The sequence below is a fragment of the Gekko japonicus genome, unplaced genomic scaffold, assembly GCF_001447785.1.
Source record: "Gekko japonicus isolate JY-2015 unplaced genomic scaffold, Gekko_japonicus_V1.1 scaffold360, whole genome shotgun sequence".
NCBI lineage: Eukaryota > Metazoa > Chordata > Lepidosauria > Squamata > Gekkonidae > Gekko > Gekko japonicus.
In genome coordinates, this window is record NW_015172015.1 from 902,909 (window position 1) to 928,072 (window position 25,164).

Here is a 25,164-nt window from a genome sequence, read left to right on the forward strand (position 1 = left end):
GGAGTATGAGATGTAGAATGGAGTGAAGTCCAATCAGCTTCCATATGCAAAAGACCTTGAAGGTTCCATATGCAACTGACATTCCAACTGCCTTGCGGGGAGGGGGGTGAGTTTGAGGTGTGGAATGCAGTGAAGTCCAATCAGCTTCCATATGCAAAAGACCTTGAAACGCTGGGCGGGACTGCACAAAGCAACCAGTCAACCCAGCCAGCGTCTTCTGAGTGGCAGTTCTTCCGGCCTAACACTAAAGGCGGGCATTTTAGAATGTTCATATAGAATGTTCTTACTCAATTATATATAAGGAGAGATAGGGATATTACACTTTTACCCCCACGGGTTCTCCTCAGTCTTCATATTGCACTAACCATGTGGTAGGTCACTGATCAAGCTTCCATGGCAGAGTTGGGATTCATACCTGACACGAACTGCTAAGTGCAAGCCCTGCATGGAACAGATGGATCTTGTTTCTTTTGTCGTGGGCAGTTTTGACTCTGCAACCGCTCATGCAGCTGCACATAAAAAGAGCACTTCCTGCTCCACCCTCCCTTTCGGAGAGTTGGCAAGCATCATAACACCATTGTTTCTAAAACCATAACCAGTGATAAACAGGAATCAAACCATTTCAGTGTTTGATGAAATGAATGATGAAAGATTTTAAACCCAAGCCTGTCTTTCTGGGTAGTTTAAAGGTTTATTAGGGAAAACAAGCAGGGATTATATTTAAGTATGATAAAAGGATGGAATTTTTATTAGGTTCTCTTAGTATATACTAGCAAAACACTAGGCTATAGTACTTGGGTCTTTTGAACTAGCAGCTGCCAAGGAAAGGATTCTGTATTGAAGTCTGTTAACTCTTACCTAATAAACTCAACAGCAAATTTCCTTGAAATATTAGCAACCCTCCATTATTATATTCATAGTTAAATACTATTTGTGTGTTTTACATGCTAACATTTTCATGAGTAATTTTAATTGAAAATATCAAAAATTCAGTTTAATTAATGGATCTTATACATGGACATAACAAATAAGCATTTCCATCCACTAAATGTATTGCTTACTGGCAATCATGAATTTACATAACATATATTATTTATACAACTCTTGCCTAATTACAGAATGCAAATAATGAACGAACAGATCTAGTGTGGCCTGAGTATTGTTTGTACTTTATGTTGCTGTTGTTTAGTTGCACAGTTGAGTCCTTTACTTTATAGATATATTTATTTCCACGGTATGATGCTGGTATTCCCATTCTGGTTCTTTAAAAAGAAATATGTTGAGAGAAGAATAAGTCATTGCTTTTCTTACAAGCAACATGTGAGGAAAAATTAGTTGGTTTAGAAAGGAACAATTTGGGATCCTATTGTTTGTAGATTATGTAAAATCATGAACCCTGCCCCTTAGTTAAGGTGGGGTACTTATGACAGTGATGAAAATTGACAGCAATCCTGTGCACATCTCTTCCAAGATATGTTCAAGAGCACTGACGGCCCCAGTAACTGTTCTTAAGGATTCCACTGTAAATTACAGATGCTGCATAAAGTCTGAGCTGCACAGAAACTGGCTGTAACTCTTTTGAGGAAAGTCTGTGATGGCAACATCTGCCTCATTGTAACACAGTGATATATTTGAACATAAGAACATAAGAACATAAGAGACGCCAATGTTGGATCAGGCCAAAGGCCCATCCAGTCCAACACTCTGTGTCACACAGTGGCCAGAAATACCAGTGCCATCAGGAGGTCCAGCAGTGGGGCCAGGACATTAGAAGCCCTCCCACTGTTGACCCCCCCCAAGCACCAAGAAGACAGAGCATCACTTGCCCCAGAGCCCCTAGCTATACCTTGTGGCTAATAGCCACTGATGGACCTCTGCTCCATATGCTTATCTAATTCCCTTTTGAAGCCATCCATGCTTGTAGCACCCACCACTTCCTGTGGCAGTGAATTCCAAGTGTTAATCACTCTTTGGGTGAAGAAGGACGTCCTAAAGGGAGAAAAGTACCTCTTTCTTTACCTGCTCTTTCCCATGCATAATCTTATAAACCTCGATCATGTCACCCCTCAGTCGTCTTTTCTCCAAGCTAAAGAGCCCTAAGCGCTTTAACCTTTCCTCATAGGGAAAGTGTTCCAACCCTTTTATCATTCGAGTTGCCCTTTTCTGCACTTTTTCCAAAGCTATAATATCCTTTTTAAGGTGTGGTGCCCAGAACTGCACACAGTATTCCAAATGAGGTCTCACCATTGATTTATATAGGGGCATTATTATATTGGCTGATCTGTTTTCAATACCCTTCCTAATAATCCCCAGCATAGCATTGGCCTTCTTTATTGCAGTCACACACTGTCTCGACATTTTCAGTGAGTTATCCACTACAACTCCAAGATCTCTCTCTTGCTCAGTCTCTGCCAGTTCAGACCCCATCAATGTGTATTTATATTTAGGATTTTTGGCTCCAATGTGCATCACCTTGCACTTGGCCACATTGAACCCCATTTGCCATGTTGACGCCCACTCGCCCATCCTTGACAGATCCCCTTGGAGTGCCTCACAATCCTCACTGGTTTTCACCACCCTGAACAACTTTGTATCATCTGCAAATTTAGCCACTTCACTGCTTACTCCCATCTCCAAATCATTAATGAACAAGTTAAAAAGCAGTGGACCAAGTACTGATCCCTGCGGTACCCCACTGCTTACCACCCTCCACTGAGAAAATTTCCCACCTACACTCACTCTCTGTTTTCTATGAACTAGCCAGTTTTTGATCCATAAAAGGACTTGTCCTTCTATCCCATGATTTTTGAGCTTACTTAGGAGCCTTTGATGAGGAACTTTATCAAAAGCTTTCTGGAAGTCAAGGTAAATAATATCTATTGGATCCCCCTTGTCCACATGTTTGTTCACCCCCTCAAAAGCAAGCTCTTTAGGTCTGTTGCTGCTGTTAAACATTTCAATATAAGCAAGCCAATGATAAAGAATCAGGATTCCTCATGGATCACTGCCTTGACGTGGCGAGGGGGCTTGCGTGGTTCGATGAGGCTGTGGGCTATGCCATGGAGGGCCACCCAGGATGGACAGGCCACAGCAGAGAACTCAGACCAAGTGTGATCCACTGGAGAAGGAAATGGCAACCCACTCCAGTATCTTTGCCAAGAAAACCTCATGGACAGTAACAAAAGGCTAAAAGATATGATGACAGAAGATGAGCCCCTCAGGTTGGAAGGTATCCAATATGCTACTGGGGAAGAGCAGAGGGCAAGTACAAGTTACCCCAGAAAGAGTGAAGCGGCTGGGCCAAAGCCGAAAGGATGCTCAGCTGTGGATCTGTTTGATTATGAAAGGAAGTCCGATGCTGCAAAGAACAACACTGCATAGGAACCTGGAATGTAAGATCTAGGAATCAAGGTAAATTGGATGTGGTCAGAAATGAGATGGCAAGACTGAACATAGACATCTTGGGAATCAGTGAAGTAAAATGGACGGGAATGGGCGAATTTAACTCAGAAGACCATTATATCTACTACTGTGGCCAAGAATCCCATAGAAAAAATGGTGTGGCTTTTATAGTCAATAAGAGAGTGCGAAAGGCAGTAATGGGATACAATCTCAAAAACGACAGAATGATCTCAATCCGAATCCAAGGCAAACCATTCAACATCACAGTAATTCAAGTCCATGCCCCAACAACTGATGCAGAAGAGGCTGAAGTGGACTGGTTCTATAAAGACCTACAACACCTCCTAGAACTAACAACAAAAAAAGATGTCCTCCTCATCATAGGGGACTGGAATGCTAAAGTAGGAAGTCAAAAGGTAACCGGAATAACAGACAAGTTTGGCCTTGGAAAGCAAAATGAAGCAGGGCAAAGGTTAACAGAGTTTTGTCAAGAGAACACACTGGTCATAGCGAACACCCTTTTCCAACAACCTAAGAGGCGACTCTACACATGGACATCACCAGATGGGCAACACCGAAATCAGATTGACTATATAATTTGCAGTCAAAGATGGAGAAGCTCTATCCAGTCAGTAAAAACAAGACCTGGAGCTGACTGTGGCTCAGATCATGAGCTACTCATTGCAAAATTCAGACTTAAACTGAAGAAAATCGGGAAAACCACGAGGCCATTCAGGTTTGACCTAGATCGCATCCCTGATGAATATACAGTAGAGGTGAAGAATAGATTCAAGGGTCTGGATTTGATAGATAGAGTGCCTGAAGAACTATGGACAGAGGTTCGTGACATCGTACAGGAGGCAGCAATCACCACCATACCAAAGAAAAAGAAATGCAAGAAAGCAAAATGGCTTTCTGATGAGGCTTTACAAATAGCAGAGGAAAGAAGGAAAGCGAAAGGCAAAGGCGAAAAGGAAAGATTTACCCAACTGAACGCAGATTTCCAGAGAACAGCAAGGAGAGATAAGGAGGCCTTCCTGAATGAACAGTGCAAAGTAATAGAAGAAAACAATAGAATGGGAAGGACTAGAGATCTCTTCAAGAAAATTGGAGAAATCAAGGGAGCGTTCCATGCAAAGCTGGCCATGATAAAGGACAAAAACGGTAGGGACCTAACAGAAGCAGAAGAGATTAGGAAAAGATGGCAAGAATACACAGAAGAACTATACAAGAAAGACCTCAATGTCCTTGACAAACACGACGGTATAATCACTGACCTTGAGCCAGACATCCTGGAATGTGAAGTTAAATGGGCCTTAGAAAGCATTGCTAACAACAAAGCTAGTGGAGGTGATGGTATTCCAGCTGAGCTATTCAAAGTCTTAGAAGATGATGCTGTTAAAGTGCTGCACTCCATTTGCCAGCAAATTTGGAAAACGCAACAGTGGCCACAGGATTGGAAAAGATCAGTATACATTCCAATCCCAAAGAAGGGCAATGCCAAGGAATGTTCAAACTATCGCACAATTGCACCCAACAATGGCCGCTTGGGGCCAGTATTATAGTACTGTTACAAAACACTGAGATAAGCTTGAAGTTAGCTACATGCAGTGCCTTCTAATGTCCATAATATTAAATATTACCAGTTATATGGAACTCTCAGCATGTGGAAGATAAACTCACATGGCTGGAATGTGCATCTCATAAGAAAGATCAAGTAGTCCAAGCATGTAAGAATTGCTTCGCGGGATCAGATTGACAGTTCATCCTCTCCTACATTATTTGTGACAATGCTGATGTTCCACTTACCCATTTCCCCTAATATTGTCACCAGCATCTAGTACACAAAGGTGTACTGCCCCTGATTACATACATTCCATTTAACCATTGATAGTACTGTTCTCTATGAATATGTCAAATCACTTACAAAAGTTTATCTAAATCAGCAGCACTTCCATATACATTGTATGAAATAATGCTTTTCCTTCTCAATGTGGTAGATAATATCAAGTTATAGTATTTTTGCTTTTAATATGACAGAAATTTTACTTTATTCACTCTTCCCCTGCAATTCAAATACATTTAAAGAAAGGTCTATTCGTGAAATGAATCACTCTAGTGAGGGAATGAAATGCCTACCTGTTGTGCTACTAGTAAAAATCCAAAACCCTGCTTATATAGAATGTCAGAAACAGGCTACAGCTCATTTTTCCACATTATCATTTTTGTTTTCTCCCTAGGCTTTTCTGCATTGTTAGTGGACCTAAAGGCTTGCAGCACGATTTCTCTGTATGTGTAGATTAGCCCTTATTCCTATGCAGTGTGTGTGTTTTTTTCAATATTACATTGGTGACATAATGGGAAAAGGCTGGAGACCAGTTTGTAATGTTATCATTAGTTGTGTATTATTACATATACAATTATTGCATATAAAACCTGAACAAAGCAATGAAATACATCCACATTCTTAAAACCACAGATTACAGCATCTGTAAATAGAAAAGCACAATGTCAGCACATGTGAAAAACACTGCATCCTACAATATGTCTTTTTATGACTAAAGTTTAAGAACAATGATGCATCAGCACTGTATTAAAACATCTTAACACTGAATGCCTAGTGAAAGGAAAGTTAAATTAAGATGCACTAAAATCCATTAAAGTCAGGATAAAATAAATATTGAAATTACCCTTTAAATCTCAGGGGAAAAAGGACAAACAAGGAAAAAGGGAGAACAAGGCATTTTAGATCTCAATGTGTTTTGCAATGAGCTTTGTCAGGGGATCTCAATCAGAAACTTCTCTAACTCCCACCCTGGGCAAAATGATCTCCCTTGCACCTTGTTCCTCCTTTCCCCCCTCCTATTTATGGTGCAGCCCTAATTCTCTTTCCTTTCAACCTCAGAAAGCACGATGTAGTGGTTCGAGTGTTCGACTAGGATCTGGGAAACCCAGTTTCGAATCCCCACTCTACCGTGGGCCAGTTACATACTTTCTGCCTAACCTGCCTCACAGGGTTGTGGTAAGGATAAAACACAATATAAGCTGCTTAGGCTCCCCATCGGGGAAAAGGCAGGATATAAATAAAGAAATAATGTTGAGGTGCCTTTTTATAGAGCCATATTTATAAAGTCATATTTAAGAAAATCCACACCAGTGGATTTATACAACTTCACAGGAATTAGCTGGACAGGTGAAACATCTGGATATTGATAAAATGGCTGAGATTTTGGGGACAAGAAAAGTTAAGTTACGTAGCCAGCAATTCCCCAATGGTATCCCTGTTTTGTTGATAGATAAGTTACCTTATTCTAAAGTAGACAGCTTAGAAGTCTGAGTAGTGTTGCAACCTGTAATGTTAAAACAGAGTTAAACATTTCATAGCTTGAGAGCTATTCCCACTCTGAACTGCTATGAACCAGTTTATCTGAAAAGGCTAGATCTCAGTAGTATCAAGCTTTTTGCTGAACTTTTATACATAATTATTTACCATCTATTAGGCTAGCCAGAAACAATACTGTTTTCTCAAAAAGGGCACAAAGTAGTATGTACAAGCCTCAGGTATAATGATAGTAGTTTTTACAGTGAATTTACAAAATGGGTGTAACATGAAGCCGATCTTATGAGCATTATATGAGCTGATTTTATTGGATTTAAAAATACTAACTCTGAATACTACTGCCAACCTAGCAGTTCGAAAGTAAGAAATTGCAAGTAGATAAATAGGTACCACTTCAGTGGGAAGGTAACAGCGTTCCGTGCACCTCGGCGTTTAGTCATGCTGGCCACATGACCACGGGGAAGTCTTCAGACAGCGCTGGCTCTTTGCTTGGAAACGGAGATGAGCATCACCCCCTAGAGTCGGATCCAACTGGCTTTTGAGCAAGGGAAACTTTTACCTTAATTCTGAATAGCATTGGTCTGTTCATCCCATTAATTTTAGTGGATTAGATTTAAGTATGTTTAATGCTCCCAAACTGAACAAATTACTAACAGGCTTAGAATTTGCTTTTCCTCTTGTACTGTGTTAAACTACATATATAATTTCAGATTTAAAGAATTATGCAGACTAAGAGAAGATATATTATGGTGCCGGTTACATCCAAATCTGATTCCCTTAGGAAATTTTTTACTAGGAATATTTTCCCTCTACCATTTTACACCTGCTCAAAACAAATTCTAATGGCATTCCAGAAGAATAATCTCATGCTCACAAAACAATTGGTAGGATAAAGCCTTGAAGGCCTATTGACAAAAAGGTGGGGCATACATATTTTAAAGAAAAGAAGAATGTTTTCATTAATGGAGATAAAAAATTTCATGCAGGCTAATTAAAAACTGTTTTATTATGGATAGATTGAAACCTAAATGTCCAGGGCTGGCAAAACCTCCTTGCACTTACCCACAGTTCTGGGGGCCACCCAGGAGGCTGTGGTGATGTCAGGGCCAGAGGAACCCCCCACAACCATCTGTGCCAGGACCAGGTTGGACAGGTGCAGTAAAGTTGTCGATAGGGTTGCCATTTGCCCCGCGGGGGCAGGGGATCTCTCAATTTTGTGGGCTCCTGCCTGCCGCTGGCCAGCAGGAGGGAATCCCCTCCCCAACAATGACATTTCACGTGACATGCCTGCATCACCTGGAAGTGACATCGGCACGTCAGCGACATCGGGGTGATGCTCTGGATTTTGGGCAAAATTCTATGGTTTGATGCCAATTTTATCATCACTTCCAGGTGATGCAGGCACACTGCGTGTGACGCCACTGTTTCGGGGGGATGACGTCACTTCCCACTCCTGGAACGTCTCCTCCCTCCGGTGGGCAAAAGGGACCTGGCAACTGTAGTTGGCGGGGCAAGAAGATCCCTTCCTACACCTCTATGGCCCAACAGAAGAGCACTAGAGGACTGTGTCAGCAGTGAACATAGCCAGAGAGAGGTAGGCAGAGTGCGCTGAGGCACTCACTTGCCAGGAGCAGCCTGGGGGAGGAAGTCTTATCAGCACATCCAGGGACTGCTGGCCAGGTTGACATGGCCATCACTGGCCAAGTGGGCTGCAGTGGGCTAGGGGCAGGAGCCACAGGAAGGGCCTGGAGTCAGGCAGGGGAGGGGATGATTACTTCCTGGGAGCTGCACTAGCCTGCAGGAGGTTGTTTTGAAGCCTCAGGTCAGGCGAGGACAATAAGGGAGGGGAGCACTGAGGTCCATTGACCCAGGAACTGGAGTGAGAGCCTGGGGTGGCCCTACCTCCAGGTGGGCCATTATTGGATAGGACTCCAAAGCCATCTGGGAAGACAGGCTCGGCCACAGCTAGCAATCAGAGGGTGGACCAAAGGTTGAGAAAAGAGGGCTAAGGGTGTTGTAACCTCCCTCCCCCCTTTGCTGAGACAGGTATGGCGTGTATTAAAAAAAGGAGGATGCTGAAGGGTGCGTCCATTCCAGACTCTGACTCCCAGAAAGCAAAGTCTGACACTAAAATATCAAATTTCAGAAATTAACGCTAATAGCATGCCGTAGTGTCTCACAACTGATGCAAGTGCCTTTGGGGTACAACTGTCTAAAAATGGGACATAAATATAATTAGTTTGACCAGCATTCAGTTCACTGGACAGCTCCGCTAACAGCATGCCTGGGACCACTGCTGCCTGCCCAGCAGTAGCAAGAGTGCAGCAGTGTTCACTGGACAGCAGATATGGCCGGACCCACAGCCTGCTCAGTGCTGACAGCCTTCTTGTTGCTGCTTGGCAGGGCTTGCTGGCAAGCATCAGCAGCACTGGGCAGGCAGCAGTGGAGTGGGCTGAGGGTTCCAGCCAGGTCCCAGGCATGGCTGCTGTTTGGTTGCTGCTGCTGTCCTTTTGCCATAGGGCAAACACTTTGTTAACAAGCATATTCAGTAAACCAACAACCCCCATTCCCCATAGATGCTAGTTAACAAAGCTTTTAATGTACTAAACAACATCCTGGAAGCAATAAGGTAAGAGTACAATTACAATTCTATTTGTTTAATTCAAGACGTACCTATACAATAAAGCTTTGCCTTTGTCATTTGCAATAGAAAAAAATCCACTTCTGGGTGAGAAGTCCATGGATTGAGCCAAGTATATTACTTTTCTTTCGAACAGAGGAAAATTTGAGAATACCGTAAGGGAAGGAATGTGGACCTGTTAAGAAGAGTGGAACAAAGCAATAACATAAATGAAGGGATGATGAACAGAAGTGTACTTTGTTGTCATCAAATGCTTGCATTCTAATTCAAGAACTGTAAAAGGTCCTTCAACACATCAATTTTTTACTACTACTATCCTGACTATGGTTTCAGTCCTAGAAACCTGCTAAGCAAAGACCTTCAGCATGTTTATCAAGTCATTGTGGCTATTCTGATTCCAGCTCCCTGAACTACATAACAAGCCATTTTAAAAACTCCAGAATGGTCTGCAAAAATACATGCTAGAGACATGTATCAACAGGGTGCTCTATAAGCACTGGAGGACAAGGAACAGGATATTGTGGGAAGAAAACCCCTAAATTGGAGTAGCCAAATGTAGCTGTGTTAAAACTTACAGAGCATGGGCCCAGGGTGGGCTGTATGCTATAGGCAGGAAGTGAGGAAAAAAGCAAGAGAATTTTCAATTTGGAGGAAGGCAATATGAATGTGCATCAAGGTGCCAAGAGAACACCACCTTTATTATTTAAACTAGCTGGCCTCATCTTACAGCATACCAAAGTTTAACTAGATAGATTCAGGTGGGTAGCTGTATTGGTCTGAAGCAGCAGAAAAAAGTTCGAGTCCAGTGGCACCTTTAAGACCAACACAGTTTTATTCAAGGTATAAGCTTTTGTGTGCATGTACACTTCTCCAGATACATTGAAATGGAAGTTATCAGTCCATACATATAGGTAGAGGGTGAGCAGCAAATTAGTATACAACATATTAAAGTTGTCTGACAGATGCATGGACCAAACTGGAATAACAAGCTTAGTTTATATGGTCACCATTTGTTTGGGTTTAATTCAGGGGGGGCATAGTGATTGATGGGCAGATGTACCCTTCTTAATTGTTGAATGCTGAGAGTAATTAACTGAGACCCTGATTTTATGCTCCATCCATCTCCTTTCAAACGTGGAGGCCTTCTTACTTTTCCTTTCCTTCTATGATACAGCAGCTCTTTTGGCCACAGCTTTCAGTCTAATCTCATATGGGGGGGGGGGGAATCTCACTCCAGTCACAAAAGTTTTTAAATTTTAAACTGGGTTGCTAAAAGATAGGATGCCAGCAACCTGGTGATATATGGCTCCTTATCTTGTAAAAGAAAAGAAAGGCTCTGATTAATATTTGTGAGCTCATTTATTCTCAAGTATTGAGGTAATCCATCTCTGTCTCTCCTCACTGAAATTGGAACATTCGATAACTAGATGAGCCAAGGTACCTATCTTCCCCATATTGCAGAAACACCAGCGTTCTGAAAAGGGAACTCCCAAAAGTCGACCTTTCGTTTCTGGGGTTAATATGCTGGTAAGGTAGCTGAAGGTTCAGATCCATTGTAGGCAAGGAAACATAACCCTTCTTGCTCACTGATTTGTGCTTCTGAAATCTAGCATCCTTTGGAATGTGGAGACCTTCATTATGCTGTATACTAATTTGCTGCTCACCCTCTACCTATACATACGGACTGGTAATTTCCATTTCATTGCATCTGGAGAAGTCTGCATGCACACAAAAGCTTGTACCTTAAATAAAACTTTGTTGGTCTTTTAAGGTGCCACTGGACTAAAATTTTAACTAAGTTAGCTAAAGTCTGACTCAAGAAAAAGGAAGTAAACTTTGCCTAAATTCTAGGGTATGCAGATTAGATTACAAGGCCAGTACTCATCCACGTAACAATCACTTGAACTGTCTGCCTTATAAAACAGGGCTACATATTCGGTATGTTTTCTGCACAGAACTGCTTAAAGACCCAAGTATAGCTTACATTATGTATTTAATGTAGTTATTCCTTCACTTAAAGGAAACAACCCTCTTACCAGCTTCACTGCATCATCAGTTTTTCTGGAAGCAATTGCCAGTATTTCTGAGGTGGGACTGAAGGACAGTGATGTAACAGCTGTGACCAGATTCATTATAGCTTTCAGAGGTTTAGGATTGATTTTGCTGAGACAGTCATCATGGGCATACACATTCACAACCCCAGAACTGGAACTAGAAGGAAGAACAGTTCACAGTCCATAAGCAATATCGAAGCACAATGGAAACAAGTCACCAGTACACTCACACGCACATCCATGACTTATCTGGAAGTACTGTGCATTCTTATGCACCAAGAGGCAACTTTTCCGCATAACTATAAGTTACATAATAAAAAAATATAAGTCTTAATGAAACTAAGTTAAGCTTGCAGACCTACATATGCTAATAAAGTGGTTTCAATATTATTAATCATTATCAGAACACACTTCTACACACATTCCAGAGAGAACACAAACCTGCCAGTAAAAACTGAAATATTTAGAAGGCAGCTGGAAAACATTTCAGTTTCCTAGAACACACTCTTACTGACCTGGAAGTCACTGTCATTTAGCAAAAGAACTTCAGTTGCAGACTCCCGCATAAATTGCTGAACAGGGACTCACAGAATTGACACTTCAGTTTTTTATCTCATTATATGTGTCAACTACCTCAGGTAAACCTGGGACTCCCACCCATTGCAGGTGTTAACTCTGTTAGCATAAGTGGCAAGAAGTCTTCAAGTTGATGGATAAGGGAGAAGTGGGAAATTTTGCCCCACTCCCCCAACCCCATGCAGCCTCCCAACCTGTGTGGTTATAGGGGTGTGCAAAAAAAAATCACCACCACCTGGTATTTTTCGGGTTTGGGTATACTGAACCCAAGAAATATTGGCATTTCCCGATATTCCCAAATCCCAATATTAGTATGGTATCAGCGTGCAGGGGGGTGTCTCTCCGCATTGCACGCAGACCTGGCTTGGAGGCTTTTCCTGACTGGCAGTTTAACCTGTCTGCTGGGCAGGAGCTGGCCCCAGGATCTGCGTGCAGGGGTGATCTCTCTCCCTCACATGCAGAACTGGCTTGGATGCTTGCTTCTCCTGCCTGGCAATTTAAACTGCTGAACAGGAGAAGCTGACGCCAGGATGTGCATGTGGAAGGGAGGTCTCTCCCCACCACACTCAGACCTGGCTTGGAGATCTGCAAAGAGGAGCCAGCTCAGGATCACACAGGGCAGCAAGAGCTGACAGCTCCACGCCACTTTGGCTAGTGGGCTCAAGCCAGGTCTGCGTGTGCCAGAGGAGACCTTCCCCGCACACGCAGATTGTCAGCTCTCAGTTCGCGCCACCCTGTGCAATCCTGGGCTGGCTCTTCTTAGCAGCTCAGTTTAAACAAATAGGAGCCAGCCCCAGCCCAGGTGGCATGGAGCTGTCACCTGAGTTCCTGCAAAGGAGCTGATCCTGCAGGGAGAACTCTCTCTGCAGGCTCAGCTGGGCACCCTGCAAGCAGAAAGGAGGGAGGGAAGATCTCAGATCCCCCCCCCCCATTCTGCTAGCCTCCGGGAACCACTGCCAGCAGAAAGGAGGGAGAAGATCTCCCCCACCTCCATTTGGCTGGCCTCAGGAAGCTGCTGCCAGGAGAGATCTCAGATATCTCCCCCCTTCCATTCTGCTGGTTTCCGGGAGCTGTCGCTGGCAGAAAGGAGAAAGGGAAGATTTTAGGTCTCCCCCCCCCTTCCATTCTGCCGGCCTCGGGGAGCCGCTACCAACAGAAAGGGGGGAGGGAAGATCTCATCCCCCCCCTCCATTTTGCTGGCCTCAGGGAGCCGCTGCCAGCAGAAAAGAGGAAGAGCTCAGATCCCCTCCTACCTTTCTGATGGCCTTGGGGAGAGTTCTCCCTGCAAGATCAGCTCCTGGGAGGGCTCTGCTGGGCAGTCTGGTTTCAACTGGGCAGCCCAGCAGAGGCTGTGGGAAGATCAGCTCCTTTGTGGGCTCTGTTGGGCAGTCCAGCTTCAACTAGGTAAGCCCAGCAGAGCCCCAGCCAAGCCTGTGGGGAGAGTTCTTCCTGCAGGACTGGCTCCTTTGTGAGCCAGCCAGCCCCAGCCGAGACAGCACAAGCTATGAGCTCCATGCTGCCTTGCTGATCCTCTCTTGCAGCTCCCAGAGAGGATCAGCAGGTGTGGTGCTGAGCTTGCAGCTCTGTGCCACCTCGGCTGGGGCTGGCTCTTTGTATAGCTGAATACACCCGAAGAAAAGCCAGGGGGGACAAAAATCAGTTTTTGGGCTCAGCTATATCGGTAGTCGAATACAGATTAGATAATCTGATTTGGTTTGGTAAATACCTGAAAAATACCGATAAGGTATTTTTTTAGTATTTACTCCGTTTGGTTTTTCCTGAATGCACACCTCTAGTTATTGGTCCATGTGGGATATGAACCAAGGGAATTTTCAGTGCAATCCTAAAAACACTTTCCTAGGAGTAAGGCACATTGATTAAACCTGAGTAGGATTCTGAGTAGACTTGCTTAGGATTGCTCTCAAACTTTCCCAGACTCCAACGAGACTGTTGGGGGAAGGGAAACATGGCAACATCCCTGATCCTTACACTACTGTCCTGGACAGTTGTTAACTGTCCTTGGCACCTGTGGAGATTTATAAATATTTTAAACAAATAAGTCATGTTCAGGACAGTGACTGCCCCACTCAGAAGTCTGTAGTTCCATTTTTATAATACTGGAGTTAACCAAAGCTAGCTACAAAACAGCTTCACAAAATGGGTCTGGGTTAAAATTATCCATCCGTTTGTGAAGGGGTGCTTAAAATTTCACTTATCAGACTGCCTTCAAATCACAAGAGCTCTCTATGCCTATCAACGACTACTTAAAAAAGATGTCTTCAATATTTTTTAAAAGCCTAGAATGTAAACAAAGAAATCACTATTATTCATTTTAGTTTTTCTGCTAGGTAATCCAAGACAGCACAATAAACTATTTCTACTTTTCCCCTTCTCTGAATTTGTCCTTGCTAGAGCCTCTAGTCTGGCTACCCTTGACATCAACTGGCAACAACTCCAGCATCCACAACATACTATATGCTAGATATCTGCCTGCACAATTCAAAAATGTGTCTGCTGATTTTATTTTCACTTACCCACAAGCCACATATTGGCCATTTTTTGAGACTGCAATGGATGTACCACGCAGACAACCTTCATCAGTAAACCTGTTCAAACACCGTCTACTTTTCACATCCCATATGAAGACTTCACCTTCATCTAGTAGACATACACATAAGGAAGATGTTAATAAAAATAACACTAAGCACCACTTAGACATCAAACTACAATGCTGGCTCTAAAAACAGTCTGCAGAACAAGAAAAAGCTGCCTCTCCCAGCCTAAGATTTTAAATTTCAACTATAATCTTGTAAATTTTAAATTAAACCTTAAATTATGATCTGATCGCAGGGACTGCTACTAGTTTAGTTTGGTAAAATAAGTTGCAGAGCTTTATGGATGACAGAGCTTATGGCTATTGCTGTTAGATCTGTCGGCGGCATTTGACACCATCGACCATCAGCTACTGATCCACCGCCTCGCCAACACTGGGATTCAGGGGCTTGCCTTGCCATGGCTTCTCTCCTTTCTCCAAGGTCGGGGACAGAGGGTGGCGTTAGGGGAGCAGACATCCCAGAGCTGGCCTGCGGGGTTCCTCAAGGGGCAGCACTGTCCCTGATGCTATTTAACATCTACATGAGCCCCCTCGCCCAGATTACCTGGAGGCATAGGCTAGGGCGCCATCAATATGCAGATGACACCCAGCTATATCTGTTGTTGGGCAGTCATTCCGACTGTACCCCAGATGACCTGGATCGGGCACTTTGTGACGTGGCAAGCTGGTTTAGACTGAGTCGATTGAAATTGAATTCAACGAAGACGGAGATCCTATGCCTGAGTCGGAGCGGACCGGGGATAGGGACCTCACTCCCGACCTTCAATGGGGCGCCATTGGTGCCAGCTCAGAGGGTTAGGAGTTTGGAAGTGCTCCTGGATGCCACCTTAACAATGGAGGCCCAGGTAGCAGCCACTGCCAAAGCAGCCTTTTACCATCTGCGGCTGATTAAGCAGTTAGTTCCCTTCCTCGAACGCGATGACCTGGCAACAGTGATTCATGCTAGGGTCACCTCAAGATTAGACTACTGTAACGCTCTCTACATGGGGCTGCCCTTGTCTCAGATCCAGAAGCTGCAACTAGTGCAAAATGCAGTGGCCAGGCTGTTGATGGTTCTCTCTATTCAAGACCACATCCAACCTGTGTTGAAGGCACTGCACTGGCTGCCAATAGCTTACCGGATCAGTTTCAAGGTGCTGTTTTTGACCTTTAAAGCCCTAGTCAGGGGCCTGCGTACTTGAGGGACCGTCTTTCCCCACATGTGCTCCAGAGAGCACTGAGGTCAGGAACACAGCACCGCCTGACTCTTCCGGGCCCGAAAGACGTCAAGTTGGCTGCTACTAGAGCCAGGGCCTTTTTAGTGGCGGCTCCACGCTGGAATGAGCTCCCGGATAACATCGGGGCCCTGCGGGACCTTCTACAGTTCCACAGGGCCTGCAAAACGGAGCTCTTCCACCAGGCTTTCGATTAGGAGCCGCCACTGATGAGTGGGCCACTGGTGAATGCTCCACTGACGAATGCACTGCCAGAATAAATCTCGGCCCGCATGAAACATCAGTTGGTTATTGCCTCTGTTTGTACACTGTATGCCGCCATCATCATCATCATCAGAACTGTTCAACTGTTTAGGCAGTTGTATTTATACTCCATTGTATTTTAATGTATTTATTGTTTTAGTGTTTTTAATGTTGTTAGCCGCCTTCAGCCAGTTCTGTGGCAAGGCAGGGTACAAATTGAAATAATAAATAAATAGGTACACTAGTTTTTGTCCTGACTGGATGGCCCAGGCTAGTCCTGTCTAATCAGATCTCGGAAGCTATAAAGGGTCAGGCCAGGTTAGTAATTGGATAGGAGACCACCAATGGTCCAAGGTTGCTACACAGAGGCAGGCAATAGCAAATCACCTTTGAATAACTTTTGCCGTGAAAACCTTGCAGGGTCAGTGTTAAGTCAGCTGTGACTTGGCACAGACCTATATATGTTAATATATCATCAAAACCATACTGGTGTTCAGCTGTTTTATGAGAAGTCTGCATTGAGTTGTGAACTTTATTGTATTGTTTTAGATGTTAACAGTTAGGCTTTTATTTGCTGGTTTTTAAAGCAGCCCATAAACAACAGCAATAGAGGTCAAATTAAACAATTCTCTGAAAAACACATGGTTTCATACAATGATTCTGCAAATCTTCAAGACTGAAAGACTCACCAGAATGTGTGTAGATTTTACTGCCATCTGGAGAAAAAGATGATGCAATAGCTCTCCCATTTATTTTCATGCTGCCAACAAACTCTTTTGTCTAGGATACATATGCAATATCAGTCCAATTATTCACAGGATACTTAAATGAAAGAAGCCTGGTCTGTCTTGGGAAAATGCCATTCTATAGTTTCCATCATAAGTTTTCCATTAAACAAATACATTTACAACAGAAAACTCAAAATGTATGAAGCAAATAGATTATAAGTCACTGGCATCATTTTAAACTGAAAATCTGTAAAGAAATTCCACAAATCATGAACTGACCATTCAACCAGATATACTCATTGGGAAAAACTAGCATGCAGAATGTTTAATTTACCATTTTAGTCTTTAAAATGTCACTATCAACCACAGGTGATATTAAAAATAATGAGCTAGTTTTCCAGTAAAATTGAACTACAATTTGAACCAACCTTCTTTTCTAAACATTCAAGCAGCGGTTTTACCTTCATTGATACTAAATGCTGATATCCTGACAGCCCAGAAATCAGAAGGAATGATCCATCTGGAGATACTTCAAATTTTCTGACAAATTTCTCCTCTAAACCTGAAAGGAGAAAAAATTAAATTACTGTACCATGTTACTTAGCTCCAACAGTTGTTTTCCAAAAGCAAAGATAGCAAGTAATTTATTATAGACTCAGCCACCTGTTGTAAGAAAAGTTGTGTGTTAACCTGGGGGCATGTCTATTGTTTCCTACAAGAGTGGTTTACAGAAAAGGTCGGATTTAGCAGACCCTCTAATTGCCAAAGTGACTAACGATCAAAAAAGGTGGTATATAGCACATTACGGCAAGTGAATCAGGCTTATGCTTTCTCTATTTGTATGCACATGGTTATTTTGGTTACTTTCCCCCTTTCACTGATTTTTCAACACACAGTATGTACTTGACTGTTTGAACACTGATGCCTTCTTTCTTCTATTACAGGTGCCACAGGTCCAAATATACGAAAGACCAATTATCCCTTCCTTATGAGAGTTCATGTGGGGAGCGAAGGTGACATGATATAGCCCAATCTCATCAGATCTCAGAAACTAAGCAGGGTCGGCAATTGGAAGGAGACCACCAAGGAAGACTCTGCAGAGGAAGGCAATGGCAAACCACCTCTACTTATCACTTGCCTTGAAAGCCCCTTGCTGGGTTCACCGTGTCAGCTGCAACTTGATGGCACTTCACAAACACATGTGAGAGGTCTTCTACCATGCTACAATAACAGTAATAATTTTTCTTCTTCTGTGCAGTCCTAGTCAATGAACAGGTTGACCTCATAACCACTTTTACAAGAACTATGATATACATATCCTGCTCTTGCACATGATCTCCCATCCAACACCTCTTAGCTTCAGATTGTTGACTGCTGCAGTGGGCCCATCTATTTCCAAACACTGGGCAAATGTACTCCTGTCATACATCCATCTCCCTTCCTGCATTACAACTCCAGGCTAACAGAGGATGGGTATGTGAGTTGCTACTTTTGCTCCCACTGCCACCACTTTAAACGGTAGGGTGACAGCCGTCTCAGCTGGATAGCTCTGCAATTGGCTAGGCTCAGGCAGCATTCTTTGGATAGAAGAAAGAAAAACCATTGCCATTTCCTCTTCCTCCCTTATCCAAAGTTTACCATTCCTCAATTCTAGCTTACTGCATGTCGGGAGAGCTTACTGTATGCATGCCAAGGGAGTTAATCTCAGTTGTCCCTGCTACAGCCCATTCATTTGAGGGGGGCAGTGGCAGAATGACACAGACTTAAATTCTAAATTAAATTTAAAAGGGAAACAAATGGAAATGCCTGTGATTTTGCCTATTTTCCATATCCTCTCTCAACCAAAGTTAAAGCTTTGCCTGCCAACTGATGGAACAGTTATATTATGCCCTCTCCCACTGTGACCCCTGTCACCGCTTCTCTTTATTTCAAAATGCAGAACACCTTGGCCAGTTTCTTTGGGCTGCTAGTTGCTGGCCCCTGCCACCAATTCTGTTCCAAGGCTTTGCATACCTCAACCTCTTTGAGGTTCATATCACTCTGAGTCTACTGCCATCTGCACCCCAGCACTGCCCTGCCCCGAACACCTAACCTATTGTACTTAATGGTGTGTGTGGGGGGGATAAACATTTACAATGGGACTATGGAGGAATATGCCTGATGTACTCAGATGAACTCACTTCTCCTCATGCATTCAGTCTAGATACTTGTGAGGTATAACGGGCACTCACGCAGTAACTACATTTGTTGGAAATGTGTGCCTCTGGATCAGGCTATTAGGAAAGTTCCATCATGTTTCCCCTAGCCTATTTAGAAGAGCTGGTCTGAATGTGCAAAGTGAACAACAGTTGCTAAGTTCTGCTGCCTGGTTTTGGGTCCCCTCCTAGAGCCCTATTTTAAATTATCCTATTCAGCCAGCTGCGCCAACTTCATATCCAGACATAGATAGAGGAGGGCTGCTCAATGGTGTCTCAGATTCCAGGAGAGGAAAACAGATTGTCATTGTTTCTGAAGTCATTTGTACAAGTTAGTATGGTTTTAATTGTCAAGTATGATACATGACTGATTTAACAAAAGCACTCAACCAAGTATTTTTCTAGTAAAAGCAGACAAGCATAGTTCAAAATATTTGCCAAGGCTTTTCTGTCTAGTTCAGGGGGGAAAGCCCTATATTCTTGTCCCTTATTGACAGACAACACTTGTATATGTTTAAAAGTGTGTAAAAAATGTAAAAAGTGGTTAAAACCTTACCTCTGATATGGTTTACAGGAATAATCTTTCCACCCATCATATCATATATATAGAACAGCTTTTCACGTATACTAGTGGCTATAACCTGCTCTCCATCTGCACTGAAACGTGCCTTGTAGACTGGAAAGCCTTCCAAATAGATACTTTGTATCTTTGGATTAGTTTTACCATCCACCTTTTAAAAAAGAAATGTTTTTACTTGTTACTTCATTTCTAAGAGGTCTAAAAAATAAACATAAGAGCAAATACCGGCTTGACATCAATGTAAATACCAAAGCCTTTCAATAAGCACATGCACAGACCTCCCTTCCCCACTAAAGACTGCATCCCAGAGCCTATGCATGGACTGGTATTTCACAAGACCATTTTGCTTCCATTTCAGACAGTGGGCAAGACCCACTTGCAAGCATTCTGGATTGATGTCTGTAGTGAAGTTTGATATCTCACATACTGATTTCACTCCATGCATATAGATAAGTAAGTAAATGTATTACAGTCATTGACCAGTACACAGTAAAAGAAGTAAAGCCCCAAACTTAAAACATTTCTGTTCCCTATACAGGAATATAATATTTGTAAAATACATAAATAAACCACTAATAACCTAAAATATTAAGTGATATAACTTAAATTACTTATAAAACCATCTCTAAAATATCAACTAGCATGACTTATCCATATTTTCCTCAGCTTAATTGCCACTCAACCATACTTAGCAATTTTGAAGGTGACATCTCCGTTTCTATCAGCAAGCATTTTTAGGAGACTTTTTTGATCTTTCCCTGGGAAACTAGAAATTACTGGTACTACCAATGCCTCCTGAATCTGCTTATAGATTTTACAGTCAAAAATTACATGGCTTAATGTCTCCACACTCCCATCCCCACATGGGCATAGGCATTCTTCTAAAGGTGTCTTCTTATATTTGCCTTCCAGTACTGCCGGCCACATGACCACGGAAACGTCTTCGGACAGCGCTGGCTCTTCGGCTTTGAAACGGAGATGAGCACCACAACCCTAGAGTCGGATTCGACTGGCTTTCGAGCAAGGGAACCTTTACCTTTACCTTACTGCAGTAGGCAGCACATCATATCTTAGCAGAGTGAAAGCCTTCCTAGAATTGGGATTCTCTAAACTGTTAACATAAGGCATCAATAAGGGCCTATTTAGGGTGTTCAAATTCTGGATTGATGTCTGTAGTGAAGTTTGATATCTCACATATTGATTTCACTCCATGCGTATAAGTATTATAGCCAAATATTTCTGAACCAACAAGAACAAGAAAAAAGCAAACCAGAAACAATCACATACTATGTAATTTTAAAGCCACACAGTAATATAAAACAATGTAGTTATAAAAATTAAAATCACCTAGAATGTCCAAACATAAAAATGATGTATTCATTAACTTCTTACCTGAAACAGCGATACAGTCTGATCAATCCCAGCTGTCATAACAATTTGAGCAGAGTGATGGAACTGCACAGTTGTCAGTTTTGCATCTGATAGACGGTCATTATTAGCATGCAAGCACTTTTTCATCTAAAATAGAGAATGGTGAGCCATAAATATAGCAACGATATAAAATAAACAAAAGGCAGAATATGCATGCATACAGTCAGTGTGGAGCTGCATAATTTATGAATTCACAGAAAAATGAACTTCAAAACTAATTTATACTAATTATATATATTGTAGCAAACCTGCTACTTACATAATACCAGTGACACACTCATTCACAGGGAATATGAAGCCTTCTGTTCTGGCAGATTCGATGTAATTTATTTACCACATATAAAATCAGTTATTTGGAAAGACAATATCTTAAAACAGAAGCACACACTTGTATAGACCTTTCTGTATTTGGAATTTCCAGAATGTATTGTTGACCCTAGTGCACAAAGCTATTTGTAAATTTATTGCCTAAAACCACTATTATTTAAGTAACATGTTCAGCATGCCATTTATAAATTGCAACCTGGAATTTCTAGATTCACATAATGATTCTCGTTTTTAGAAAGCTCGCTTAACTAGTTCATCATGTGTTAGATTGACTTGTTAGTATATTCAATATATGAAAACGCTCTCAATACCCCTTATAAGGTATGTTATTTTTCTTACAGCTAAAGCAGCTGCTTCATAAATCACAACAAACAGGAGTTTACCCATGATAGGTATAGACACAGCTTATTGCAGTGGTTGAGTAGTCTCCTTGCTTGGGGTGTGGGAAGCCTTGAATCATACTCAAATTCACCATGGCATTTGAATGCGGGAGCCTGAATGAACCAAAACTCTAAACTGGGATCCATGGTTCAGAATCTGGGTTTACTGATGCCAAAGCAAACTCGTCTTTGCACAAGCCATTTGGTATCATAGTGAACTGGAACGCGTCTAGAGTTTCCAAATTCAGGAGCTTACAGTCACACTATATGTGCAACCAGAGGGGGGGGGGGGGGGGAGATGCAAGAACAGAAACACATTGTTTGTACTTGTCATGCACAGACTTCTCTTTGTCATGGTGTCTTTACCACAGATACTGACTCCAATGTGCATGAAAACAAAGCAGAATATTTTACCTGTAAAATACCTCTTGGTAAAGACTCAGATGTGGTCACGAAATTGCCTGTCTTACGTAGCAGATCAGCATCTTCGTCCTCTTCACTGTCATCTTAAAGACAATTATTTAGATTACTACATTTATTGTTTTACCTACACGTAAAAGTAACAGAGTGCAGTCATATTTGTGAGAAATGACAGTCAAAAGTTAAAAGCTTTACACAGAAACTAACCAGTGTATTCCACACATCTCCACTGTGTACTACATACATCTTTTTTTGTGTGTATTTGTGTGTGTGTGTGTACCTGGAAGTCATGGTTGACTTCTGGTGACCCCTAGTATGGCTTGGACGTTTCAGAGAGGTGACCTGCTATTGTCTGCCTCTGTGCTCCAGCCTTGGTACTCCTTGGAAGTCTCTCATCCAAATCCTTGCCAGGGTCGGCCCTGCTTAGCTTCCAAGATCAGGCTTGCCTGGGCTATCTAGGTCAGGGCTGTGTACTACATACATCTTGACCCTTATGTGGACTTACTCATAAGTCCCAATGAGTTCAGTGGAACTTATTGTTTGGTAACTATGACCTTCTCCACTTAGGTTCACAACACAGAAAGCCACTCTTATTTACCTTCATTTTTTGTTTTTCTATTTTTCTTCTTCATAGACCTCTGCGCCCAAGAAGGGGTTGCTCCCATAGCACTCTGAAATCTAAGAGTGATAATTTTGCATGTTATCTATAATAAACATACTGCAATGTTATTCATTTAGGTAATCAGAAATGTGCTGTTAATAGAAAAGTAGCCAAGTCTCTCAAATTTAAGGGGGGGGGGAGAACAAGCATTAGGAAACAAGAATAAAGGAGACTAGTGGACGTGGTTCACAGAACACAAAATGTCATTCGTTCCCTTCCTGTCCCCTTATTCCCTCTACTCATACACATCCACCTGTGATGCAAGTGCTCAAGCCAGCTGCTTAATTGAAAACCTGTGAGATAATGCAGTAGAAACTCTCTCCCTACCTCATCAGCCCCCAAATCTTCCATTCTGACAAAATATATAAAAATTCTTGCACAGTACATGTACATATAGACATACATACACTAGCATCATTTCAGAATGCATTTGCATACCAGGTCATTTTTGCATCACACTTCTTTCAGAAATTTCTTTTCTCCTTAAATTAGATTTCAGGGCAGAAGACACTTCTATTACCATACTAAACTGTGTAGTCTTGGGATTTTATATTGCATAAGTAAATTTGGGTTGAAAAATCCTCAAGTGCGAATTAATGTACACGTTGCCAGTCAGAGGAGAACACAGGGTAGGCCAACTTATAAGAAAAGAGTACATAGCTTTTGTATTTAACCAAATATTGGACCCCATACTTCAAGTAAAAGAGGTTCCCAAGATTTCACCCTCCTGCATATTATTACTAAAGCTTACTCTTCTTGAAGTCTTCTCTGAAGCTTCTCCTTAGTAAGTTTTCTTTCTGCATCACTTTTCATCATATTTTTCCTATATCGATGAGTCATGTCAATTCTAGGAAAATTAAGTCATATGCTAAATTTACAAACTTTTCCAAAACCATTCAACCAATCAGTTTAAGAGTTAAGGTAAGTGAGTATGTTAGATTTTACCATACATTGGATTATGTTGTTAAGCAGCTACCTAAATTTCAATTAATTTCATGGGTTTCTCTGAGCAGCAAAGTTAAAGTAATTTCCAGAGTGTTAGAAAGACAGCTGCCAAACAATTATTTTTAAAAGTATTAAGAAAATATACAAGTTAACAAAATCATGCAACTATAACAACAAATTAATATGGCAAATTTAAAATGTTAACTAGATCACAATCTCAAACGTGTTAACTTGGCATGTCTCACTCAAATCAATACTTGTTTAGAACTGCAGCATTAGATAATCTTTCTCTATTCACAATGAAATGTATTATAAATATGTCTTACACTTCCTCAGCTTCATCATCCTCATCCACCCATGCTGGTTTTTTAGGTAGCAGAAAGTTGTCTGCTTCATTGTCAGTTTCTGAATCACAGGACTCCTCTTCAAGTAGGTTCCCACTAACCACTTCACGACGCTATAAAAGATATACATGTATAAAGTACATTTTAAAAAGAAGACTGAACAGCATCTCACTTAACAGCATGTATTCTGAAACCTCTGACAATTGACAAATATGAGTCCCTATGCTCAAACATATAACCTCTGACAATTACTTGTTGACATTTTTATGCAGACCAAAGTTTCTTATCTACATCATACACATAGAGAAATTCAATAACCCAGGTACAAACCTTCGGCACCACCCCTGCATCTGCTCGCCCAGAGAAAGGGTAACTCGTTGAATCCCTGCTTGCCACTCTCGGCTGTTAGAAGTACGCAGGTACCACCCCATTCCCTGGTGACTGCGAGGCAAACTGAGCCCACCAAATACCTGCGCAGAGGGGCGGCCTTCCAGCCGCCTAAGCAGGTCCTCTCCCTCCTCAGTAGTGTTCCCGAACACCAACTCCTCCAGGCCACGGTCCGCTGCAGACTTCTCTGCCAGAAGCGCCAAGTGCCGAGATCGGCGAGATTTGTCCATCAGATCTTCAGATGCCTCGCGGGTGTCACCCTCGCCAACAGCGCCGCGAACCGCATCGTCTTCGGGCTCTTTTCGCGCTCGCTTTCGCCTCGCCGGCAAAGCGGAGCGAGTAGCGTCAACCACTTCCATGCTTTCTTCGCTTGCGAACTCCCAAGCGGAAGCGGAACAAGTTGTTCTCTACGTCTCCCTTTACGTGACCCAGAACCCTCCTTCACACGAATGACCATAGAGATGCACAGATTCACCCCACCCAAGGCGGGGGACTGACGGAAAGGAAACATGGGTGCTCTGGCTAAAATAAACGTGTGAAGCAATCGATGTTGAGAACTAGGAAAAGGTGCCATAGAGCTCTGAGAGTGTTTCACCTATTTTTTTTCCTGTCCTAAACGAATCCGGGAACTGAAGACAACGTCTGATGCGCACCTTTTCTACTTCTATGGCCTTACTGCGTC

At 42.4% G+C, this 25,164-nt stretch overlaps 1 protein-coding gene across 1 annotated transcript; it reads right to left on the reverse strand.

Annotated features, from left to right (window-relative positions):
* Positions 1-5,554: 5,554 nt before the first annotated feature.
* UTP18 (UTP18 small subunit processome component) lies at positions 5,555-25,164 on the reverse strand. Its single transcript, XM_015420358.1, has 14 exons — positions 24,566-25,164; positions 24,078-24,208; positions 23,558-23,653; positions 22,744-22,823; positions 22,140-22,231; positions 20,980-21,105; positions 19,564-19,738; positions 17,274-17,374; positions 16,774-16,864; positions 14,548-14,671; positions 11,420-11,594; positions 9,416-9,558; positions 6,708-6,752; positions 5,555-5,891 (listed from the first exon to the last, which is right to left on the reverse strand). Exons 1-13 carry the CDS (start codon positions 24,839-24,841, stop codon positions 6,728-6,730), a joined length of 1,635 nt encoding a protein of 544 aa, XP_015275844.1. The 5' UTR covers positions 24,842-25,164; the 3' UTR covers positions 5,555-5,891; positions 6,708-6,727.

Coding starts and splice junctions, on each gene's coding strand:
- UTP18 (XM_015420358.1), bottom strand. CDS start 24,841: ATGGAAGTGGTTGACGCTACTCGCTCCGCTTTGCCGGCGAGGCGAAAG. Junction 22,232..22,743: donor TAGAAAAACAAAAAATGAAG/GTAAATAAGAGT, acceptor ATTGTCTTTAAG/ATGACAGTGAAGAGGACGAA. Junction 11,595..14,547: donor GGCCAATATGTGGCTTGTGG/GTAAGTGAAAAT, acceptor TCTTCCTTCTAG/TTCCAGTTCTGGGGTTGTGA.